Source organism: Plasmodium gaboni, chromosome 10 (assembly GCF_001602025.1).
Source record: "Plasmodium gaboni strain SY75 chromosome 10, whole genome shotgun sequence".
NCBI classification, from domain to species: Eukaryota; Apicomplexa; class Aconoidasida; order Haemosporida; family Plasmodiidae; genus Plasmodium; species Plasmodium gaboni.
In genome coordinates, this window is record NC_031490.1 from 696,432 (window position 1) to 707,216 (window position 10,785).

The following is a 10,785-nucleotide window of genomic DNA, read 5'->3' on the forward strand; positions in this document are numbered from 1 at the left end:
ATATATATATATATATATGTACAATATGATCACATATATAAATATATATATATATATATATATTATACTTTTTCTGATATGCATAATATATATATATATATATTAATATTCCCCTTCCTATGTTCATATGCAATTATAATTATATTTATTTGTTTAAAAAAAAAAATAATAATGAAAAGTAATATTAATTTGTATATATATATATATTTATATATTTATTTATTTATAATCATTATTTGATTTTTTTTATTATTTCATTTAAATAATATAACTCGGAAGAATTTACTTCTTTTTTATATAATATTATTTATTTATTTATTTGAAATAAAATATTTTTGGTAACTTTTATCTATGTTAATCTATCCGTTGTCTTTATTACAAAATGGAGATAATATAAAATATATATATATATATGTATAATATGTTTATATGTATATATTTATTTTTTGTTTTTTTTTTTTTCGTTGTCATTTTTTTTTTTTTTTGTTCTATTAAAGGTAAAGTAGGTATTTTTATCCCCATTTTTGTGTATTAAAAAAAATGTATATATATATATATATATATATTTATTTTGAAGAATATTTTTAGCTCATATTGTTATATATAAATATTTTTATATATACCTCCGTTGCGTATTAATCCACCTTTCCGCCTTTTTTTTTTATTTTTATATATTTTATTTTATTTTATTTTTGTTTTTTAAAATATGTCAAACAATAAAATTGAATTTTATGAACAATCGTTGGAGGAGAATAAAAAGAAGGAACCTTTTTCAGATTTAAAAATATATATGAACGATGAAAATGTGTGTTATGTTTCAACAAATAAATTATATGATATACAAAACAAAAATGATATGATAACTAAAAATAAAGAAACGTATAATAATATGAATGTTATATATAATAAAAATGAAGAGAGAATAAAAGATGAATCAATACATTTCAATGATCATGTTAATAATGGTGTGGACACGGATTTTTTTTATAATGAATGCAGGAATAGAACATATAATAATATACATAATAATAATAATAATATACATAATAATAATAATATACATAATAACAATAATGATGAGAAGAATAATTCTTTTTATAACTGTTTTAACTGTAACAGTGATATAAATAAAGATAATGGTGTATCAGTTAGTCCATATAGTAATAATATATACATGAAAAATGAAGATTATAAAGATGATGAAGAGGAAGATAAAAATGAATCGACAACAAATTCAATTGATAAAATCTTAAGAAATATTCAAGATGATATTTTATTCAAAAGTAATGATAGCAAAACGTTGGAACATTCTTTTAAATATAATTTATTTGAAGAATATAATTATCCTCATACACATAGAGAGAAAGAGGAAAACATGTATGAACCTAAAGAAGACATAAATAAAAAAAAAAAAAAAAATGATACAAATCAATTTATATATAATAATGAATACACACATGATGAAAATATGTATAAGGCATACATCTGGTATGACAAGAAAAAATATCTTTTTTTTTGGAATAAAAATATAAATGCTGAAGATATGAAAGAGAATCTTCTGACCTTTTGCAAGAAACTTACAAGAGAACATTTTTATCTTGTTCTTATTGAAAAAATATCATATGAATATAATAATAGCTATCTTCAAATATATGAAGATGATAATTTAAAAAATAAAAATTTAGATATAGATAATATTGAACAAGAAAAAGATTCTATATTATCATGTGAAGGTAACCATAATATTATAACCCTCCCATATGATGACAAGAAAATAATGTACTATAAAAAAATAGGTGATCATATATATAATTATAATTGTTTTGATAAAATTAAAAATGAAAAGGAATATTTAATAATTAATCATAAAATAAAAGATATTAAAAAAAATGAAACAATAAAAGAAAATAACATATTAGAAAACAAAACATTGGATGACAAAATATTGGATGACAAAATATTGGATGACAAAATATTGGATGACAAAATATTGGATGACAAAACATTGGATGACAAAACATTGGATGACAAAATATTGGATGACAACAAATTGGAGGAGCCTCTAAAATTTGCAGAAGTACTTAGAGCTATTGAATATACAAAAGAAGGTTGTAATTTATTAAAGCTGACCGTTTTTAATATTCCTCATTTAAGATATTTTTTTGTAAGTAAAGATCTAAATTATATCAAGTGGTATTCATCCAGAAAACTAGATGATCAATGTAAGATTTATTTTAATGATATAAATAGTTTAGAAATAAATTATAAAAATAATAAATTATTTGAACACTATAAAATAGATATTTTAAAAAAATTATCCTTTTGTATTGTATATAATAATGAAAAAAAAAAAATTATTTTAACATGCAAAAGTTTTTGTGAATATCATTACTGGTTAACAGCTATCAGGGCTTTGATGTTTAAATCTAGGAAGCTAAAAATTAGTCGAAATATTTTATTTTCTCATTTGAATGATTCGTTTTTTATATCAGAACAAGATGATATCATCAATAAAAGGAATAGTCATAAAGATATAAATGAATCTGATTTAAATGATAGAAAACATGGAGAACATATAAATTCTATTTTTCATGACAATTGTAATAATAACATAGTTATAGTTAATAAGGAACAAAACATATGCAATAATACATCTTCTTGTTGTTATAAAAACAAGGATAAAGAAAATAACGTTTATACATCCTATGAACAGAAAATTAGAACAATATATGCATGTGATAAACAAAATTGTGAAGATACTAATATGAAACAATTAAAATCATTTCATCTTTATAAATTAATATCTTTTCCAGATTATAATATTTATCAGATTAAAACAAAGTTTTATTTATTAAAGGAAAAATTTTATAAATATAAAATATTAATAGAGCAGGCTTTAGATGACTTTATTATAAAAACAGAAAGAGGAAATACAAATAAATATAATGTTATAAATATTACACAAAATACTGATGAAATAGTAGGAAGAAATATATCAAATGGGGAATATATAAATGTGCACAGAAATAATAAACATGAACAAGATAATGACTACATAAATGAGAATGATCATATAAATATTTATAGATATAATAACAGAAAAAGTAATAAAAATAAACGTGAGGAGATAAATAAAAATATATATGAAGAAGATATTTTTAATCATGATTATTATAATGAATCAAATATATTAAATTCTTCAAAATTAAAAGAAAAAAAAAATAAAAATAAAAATAATATTCATTGCCCAAATGAAGATCATATTGTTAATATATATGATCATATAAATACATCTTACCCTAATGAAGAAGATTCTGATCATTTCAAATTATTTTTAATTATTAAAATATTTAATAAGATAAGTAATAAATTAAAAGACATACAAAAAAATATTTTCCATGTTGTTCAACTTATTGATAATGAAAAGTTAGATCAAAATAAAAATCAACAAACAAATTTATTTTCATTTGATAATCTTTTAAAATATAGTACAGATATATATAGAGTATTACAAGAAAAATTTTCACAACATGAAAATAAAGAAATTATAGGACAACAAAAAGATCTATGTAACTTGAATAATGAACAAGCACACAAAGAAATAAATATGCATCATATGAAAAAGCTAACAAAAATGAAATATATAAATAATAATAAAAGAAACAACAACAATAATAATGATAATAATGATAATAATAATAATGATCATAATAATAATAATAATAATGATGATAATAATATTTATAATGCAACTTTTGATGGTAATACAAAAAAGGATATAACAAATTATAATCAACAAACAATTATATATACTGATGAACATAATAATTTATTATTATCAAAAGGGAAGAAAAAAGAATATGGTTATAAAAAAAAAAAATTAATTCATCATATTCTCTTCCAATTGTGGATGTGCGAAGTAGAACTTGGAAATATTGATGATATTTATACTGTATATATCAATAATATAAAGAAACAAAATAATAGCAATAATATAAATAATTTTCTTATCAATTTAGATACCTCTAAATTTATAAATTCCATATCCTCACAATTATCTGCAACCATATTGAAATATATTAATTTATGAATTCGCTATTCAAAGATAAGAAAATATAACTATATTAATAATCATACATTTATGCATAAAATATAATGTTATTTATTTATTTATTTATTTATTTTGTTCATCTAATATGAATGTTTATGTACATGTATTATATTATAACAAAAAAATTAAAAAAAAATAAATAATGTTTCTAAAATATTAACATGGTGATCAATATATATTGATATATATGTGTATTTTTTTATTTTTTTATTTTTTTATTTTTTATTTTTTTATTTTTTATTTTTTTATTTTTTTATTTTTTATTTTTTTTTTAATTGCATCAATTTGATATATATAACTGATACACTTTATCAAATTCTACAATGTGCATATTTATTTGGTTATGCAGATATTCTATAAGTTCTCCTTTATGAAAATATGTAAAAAAAAAATGAGAATTACATTTTTCTAATTCATTAAGAATTTTTTTCTTTTTTTTTAAATACTCAATATATTCTTCATTTAATGATAGATCATACTCCTTATAAGTAACAGCTGTGGATTTAGATTCCATACTTCCAATATTTTTAATAATATCTTTCTTTATATTATCCATTATATTTTCCTTGTCGATTACTTTCTCATCCATCTCATTTACCACATTTGTGTGATCTCCTTTTTCAAGAAAAGTATCCTGACAATCCATATTTAATTTTTCATTCATATAACAATTAAGTATATCCATTTTATCTTTTATATTGTCATCAGAATTATTTTCATCCTTTTGATTTATATCATTATCTATTTTTGGTATGAACTCATTTTGAATAAAACCATCTTGAATTAATTTTTCATTTTTAATATTATTACCATCATTAGGGTCTTCTTCCTCCCGCTCCTCCTCATTATTATTATTATTATTATTATTATCATTAATATTATCATTAATATTATTATTAATATTATCATTAATATTATCATTAATATTATCATTAATATTATCATTAATATTATCATTATTATTATCACTATTATTATCATTATTATTTGGAGTGTTCTTTTTATCTATCAAATTTACATTTACATTTATATTTTCGTTTTTTTTTTTTTTTAAATATTTTTCCTCCATACTTTTATAACATTTATACAATTTTTTTATTTTTTTTATAGTGGAAACAAGAGAATTGTCACAATCATAAATACGTTCATAATGTGATCTCATAAGAGTATTTAATTGTTGTCCAATATTAACTAGCTTTATTTTATTTTTATTTTTACTTTTATCGATAGTTGTAATTAATGATAACAAATCAGATATCTCATGTATAATTAATGCAAATGAAGAACCTTTATATTTATTTATATTGTTACTATCACTCTGCATAATATTTTCATAAACCATTGGTAAATTTATTTTGTTACATATATTAATATTATCCTTTCTATATTCAACATTTTCAACATTTTCAACATTTTCAACATTTTCAAAATTTTTGTCTATTTGTTTATCATTAGTACCTTTTTCTTTACATAATAAATTTTCACACATATTATTATTCTGAACATTATCTTCTATTTTATACATATCATTATATTCCATATATTTATTGCAATTAAGAAGAATTCTTTTACTATCCTTAAGGGTTTTCACTGCTTTACAATCTTTATCTTTTATAAAATCATCTTCTCCTTCTTCTTGTATATCTTCAGAAAAATTATTTTTTCTTTTCCTTTTTCTTTTTAATTTTATTTCATCAATATTATTCACATGTGTAATGTTTTCTACAACATTATTATTATTATTATTGTAATTATTAATTGTAATGTTATTATTAGGTATAATGTTATTATTACATATGATATTATTATCACATATAATATTATTATCACATATGATCTTATTATCACATATGATATTATTATCACATATAATATTATTATCACATATAATATTATTATCACATATAATATTATTATCACATATAATATTATTATCACATACGATTTTATTATCATCTACTATATGATTTTCATTTTGATCATGTATTATATCTTTTTCATGTTTTTCATATTCCATATCCTTTTCATTTATTTTCTCATCTACACAAACCCGAAAGGATAACACATCTTTATTTTGATCATCAACTTCTATGTCATAATCCCTTTCCAATTGTAGCTTTTCATCATTAATATCTGCTTTTATTTCATTATTGCTATTTTTTTTTTCGATTTCCTTCAAATGGTCATTTACATTTTCTTTATTCTGTTCCATATTTAAACAATCGTCATTCAAACTCTTTTCGTGGTGTGTGTTCTCTGTTCCTTGCACACAATTATCTTCCAATAAACTATTCGTATTTTTTTTTTTTTTTTGCTCAATCTTGTTATGTTTTTGCCTATTTTTATTAACACCCTTTTTGTGATTTTTATTATTTTGGCTATTTATGCTATTTTGGCTACCTATACTATTTTGGCTACCTATACTATTTTGGCTATTTATACTATTTTGTCTATTTATATCATTTTGGCTATTTATGCTATTTTGGCTACCTATACTATTTTGGCTATTTATACTATTTTGTCTATTTATACTATTTTGTCTATTTATATTATTTTGGCTATTTATATCATTTTGGCTATTTATACTATTTTGTCTATTTATATCATTTTGGCTATTTATACTATTTTGTCTATTTATATCATTTTGTCTATTTATACTATTTTGTTTATTTATACTATTATCCATTTTGTCATATAACAATTCAGTAGCATTGTTTTCAATACATTTTTCATTAGAAACGTTTTCCAGAATATCAGAATTTTTTGGTTCATTTCTTTTGGGCCTATTTGAATGTGCGATATCTTTTTGTCGTTCAGATTTATACATGCTGAAAAAAAGACTTATCTATATATGTATGTATCTATCTTTCTTACTTTCTTTCTATGTTATTGTGTGGTTTAATAAGTCATATAAGTTAAATGAACTTATGTGTATATATGATAAGAACATATATAAAAGTGTGTATACATTATATTATATACATATATATTAAATATTAATTTATATGTATATATTATTTTAATTTTATTTCCAAAAAAAAACAAAAAAAACACATAAAAAAATAAAAAAATTTAAGAGTATGTTCTTATTTTTATTTATATATTTATTTATTTATTATTATAATTATTTTTTTTTTAATAATTATTAATATAATAAATAAATATAAACCTTTATTTTTATTTTATTTGTTTTTTTTTTTTTATGATGAATAAGATATTTCTGGAAATTAATTTAATTAATAAAGTTCAATTTGTATGATTATTTCTTATAAGAATACTAGTGCACAAAATTTAACGAAAAAATAAAAAATAAAAAATAAAAAAAAATAATAAAATAAAAAAATATAAATAATATATATATAATATATATATTTTATATTTTGTGAACAAATCAAAAAAAAAAAAATCTTAGGATACAAAATGTATTACAACCATATGTGTACACATACAAATATAATATTTATTTCTTTTAGATCAAAATATATATATTTTTATTTAAAAAAAAAAAAAAAAAAAAAAAAGAGAGAAAAATATCAAAATAGCAAAATAGCAAAGATTGGTAAATATATATATATATATATATATATATATAATTACATTTTTCATATGCTGATGTTTATATAATTTTCTTGATGAATATTTTTTATATGTTGATAAAAATTATAATCAAGAAATTGATTACTTATTGTTGCTGAACCTAGACAATGATAATAAATTGTATTTTTCTTTGTATGTGAATTTGTGGTTGTATTATTTATAGGATTATTATATTTCTTTAGATTCGTAATATATTTTACTTTATTATTTTTTATAATAAAAGGAAAATAAAAGGTGATAATTTGTCCTGGTGAAAATCCATTATCTTTTTGTTTCACTTTTAAATATGCTGTATTATTTGAAGAAGAAAATTTAATTTTTGCTTTTTTTATTTGTTCACTATTTCTAATTTTAACAAAAATTGTTATTTCATCAAGTGGAATATTATTTAGTTTTTTTTTATTTTTTTGTTTTTCTTCATTCTCTTGTTGAATATTATTATAAACATTATATGTATCATTGGTTTTGTATATATTATTTATATTGTTATTATTTATATTATGATTATTTTTTTTTTTTTTTATTTTTTTTATTTTATTTTTTTTTTTTTTTTCAAGTTGCTTTTTTATACAAACTGGTAATTTCCCCTGTATCCATTTAATATTATCTAATTTACATTTTGTTCTTATATGTGTAAATAAATCTTGGTCATAATTTTTAGTAAGATATATAAAATTATGAAGAATATTTGTGGATATATCTTTTTTTATTTTTTTATATACTACAATCCATTGAAAAGAAGAAATGACATTTTTTATATGTTTTTTTTTGTGTCCATTTATATTTATCATTTTTTGATTATATAGATTATGAAGATAATTAGTTACATTTTTATGTTGACCAATAGCATATAAATGTATATCTGAATTTATATCCAAGATAGTGTTATCATCTAAATTGATAAGATAATTTATATAACGAAGGTTCATTTGTGGCATGAATTTTTCTTTAAATTTTTTTAAGTCAGAGGGTACTGTTATATCTATTAAAAGTTTTTTTTTATTATTATTATTTAATTTAAACATATTATTTTCAGTTTTTACAAAATATTTTTGTAACAAGGATTGCATATCTATGTTACCAAATAAACAAAGACCTTTTGTTTCCTTACAATTATAATTGTTTATATTATTATCTTTCATATATTGTTTGACATCTGTTTTTTTATATAAAGATAAAGGGAATATAAATTTAGATAATTGTTTTTGATTAAAAGATGATAAGAAAAATGTTTGATCTTTTTTTTTATCACTACTAACTAATAATTTATAGAAATATTTTTTATTCTTTTTATAGTTACTTTTTAGTTTATCTTTATTTATATTATATAAACATTTATTAATATTTCTTTTATTTTTTGTTATAAACATATGATTATTAAACATATTGTTTGGATTGTTTTTATCATTAGTTCTTATCATAGCATAATGTCCAGTTGATATATAATCATAATTAAATAATTTTTGTTTGCTTCCATAATTATATTTTTGTTTATAAATACTTTTTATTACTTTTAAAAAAAAATTATATTTAATTTTTTTATTACACATAATATCAGGATTTGGAACTTTTCCATCTGCATAAAAAAATAACATTGGCACGAGCACTTGATCAAAATATTCTTCATTAATATTAATAATAAATAAATTTCTTTTATTATTTTTACATATATCCTTTACATATTTTATATCATTCTTACTACAGTCTGCATTCCTGAAATTAAAAAAATAATTATCAACAAGAAATTTTTTTTTCTCTAATAGATGTAAAGCCATTAATGAATCCACACCTCCACTTAACATATGTGCTATTCTTGGATATGTAAATAATTTCATGGTCTCTTTATTTTTTTTTTCTTTCTCCACAAGAGATGGTTCATTATAAATTATCTTATTATCATCATTGTTATCATCACTGTCATCATTGTCATCATTGTCATCGTTTTCATCATTGTCATCGTTTTCATCATTGTCATCGTTTTCATCATTGTCATCATCATCATCATTGTTGTTATAGCATAACATTTCATTTTTACAATACATATTTTTTTGGATATCTTCTTCTTTGATATTTTTTTTTTCTTTTTTTTTTATTTTTAAATGATAACACTTCAAAATGGTGTGTATGTATTCATATATATAATTAATAATATGATATACATTAAAATGTAGATCAAAAACCTCTTTCATTTTTACAACTATCTCTTTTATTTCTATATTTAAAAAAGTACATAAATGCATTTTATTTATATGCTTTAAAATTATATAAAGAAAACAATATAATATTAAATTATCACTATAAGCATCAATCGTAATAATTAATTTTTTCTCTTTCAAATATTTATCATTCAACAAATTTTTAATAGCATCGATTTTTTTATCAACTGGTTCAATATTCTTTATGATATTATCATTGTATATAACAAAAAAGTTGTTCAAATTTTTTTCATCTTCTATAAGGTTATCTCTCTTTATAGGATCATAATAATTATTACTTTCACCATATATTTTATTGTCACCATATTTTTTATTGTCACCATATATTTTATTGTCACCATATTTTTTATTGTCACCATATTTTTTATTGTCACCATATATTTTATTGTCACCATATTTTTTATTGTCACCATATTTTTTATTTTTTATATCATCCTTTCTTTGTTGGTCTCCATCAATTTGTATATCTATAGCCATAAATAAATTTTCATCGCACCTATTAACGTACCTATAAAATATATCTTTTCTGACTTGATTAATATAAAAATTTTTATTACCCTTATTAAATTCATCTATCTTTTTATTCTTATAAGCTTTGTTCACTTTTAAAATAGGAGGGAAATAATTTTTCTTAGATAATGGACTACATTGTTCTATAAGATAATTTATTTTTTTTTCTTTATCTTTTAAATTATTTGCTTCTTCGCATATCTTTTCAATATCAGCTAGGATGTTTTTATTACCTAAAGGGGGTAATACATCATTATTATTAAAAATATTATTATCAATATTATTATCAATATTGTTATCAATATTATTATTATTATTATTATCTTTTATATTATGATTATTATTATTATT

The 10,785-nt window shown here is 19.1% G+C and overlaps 3 protein-coding genes across 3 annotated transcripts; 1 reads left to right on the top strand and 2 right to left on the bottom strand.

Moving 5' to 3' along the window:
- Nucleotides 1-706: 706 nt before the first annotated feature.
- Nucleotides 707-4,090, top strand: PGSY75_1019600 (hypothetical protein; the record flags this gene model as incomplete). Its single annotated transcript, XM_018785966.1, has 1 exon — nucleotides 707-4,090. The coding sequence occupies one exon, from the start codon at nucleotides 707-709 to the stop codon at nucleotides 4,088-4,090; it is 3,384 nt and encodes a 1,127-aa protein (XP_018641583.1).
- A 301-nt stretch (nucleotides 4,091-4,391) lies between these two features.
- Nucleotides 4,392-6,938, bottom strand: PGSY75_1019700 (hypothetical protein; the record flags this gene model as incomplete). Its single annotated transcript, XM_018785967.1, has 1 exon — nucleotides 4,392-6,938. One exon carries the CDS (start codon nucleotides 6,936-6,938, stop codon nucleotides 4,392-4,394), a length of 2,547 nt encoding a protein of 848 aa, XP_018641584.1.
- A 775-nt stretch (nucleotides 6,939-7,713) lies between these two features.
- On the bottom strand, nucleotides 7,714-10,785 carry PGSY75_1019800 (putative tRNA methyltransferase; the record flags this gene model as incomplete). Its single annotated transcript, XM_018785968.1, has 1 exon — nucleotides 7,714-10,785. A coding segment is annotated over one exon (3,072 nt), but the record flags the coding sequence as incomplete, so codon positions are not given.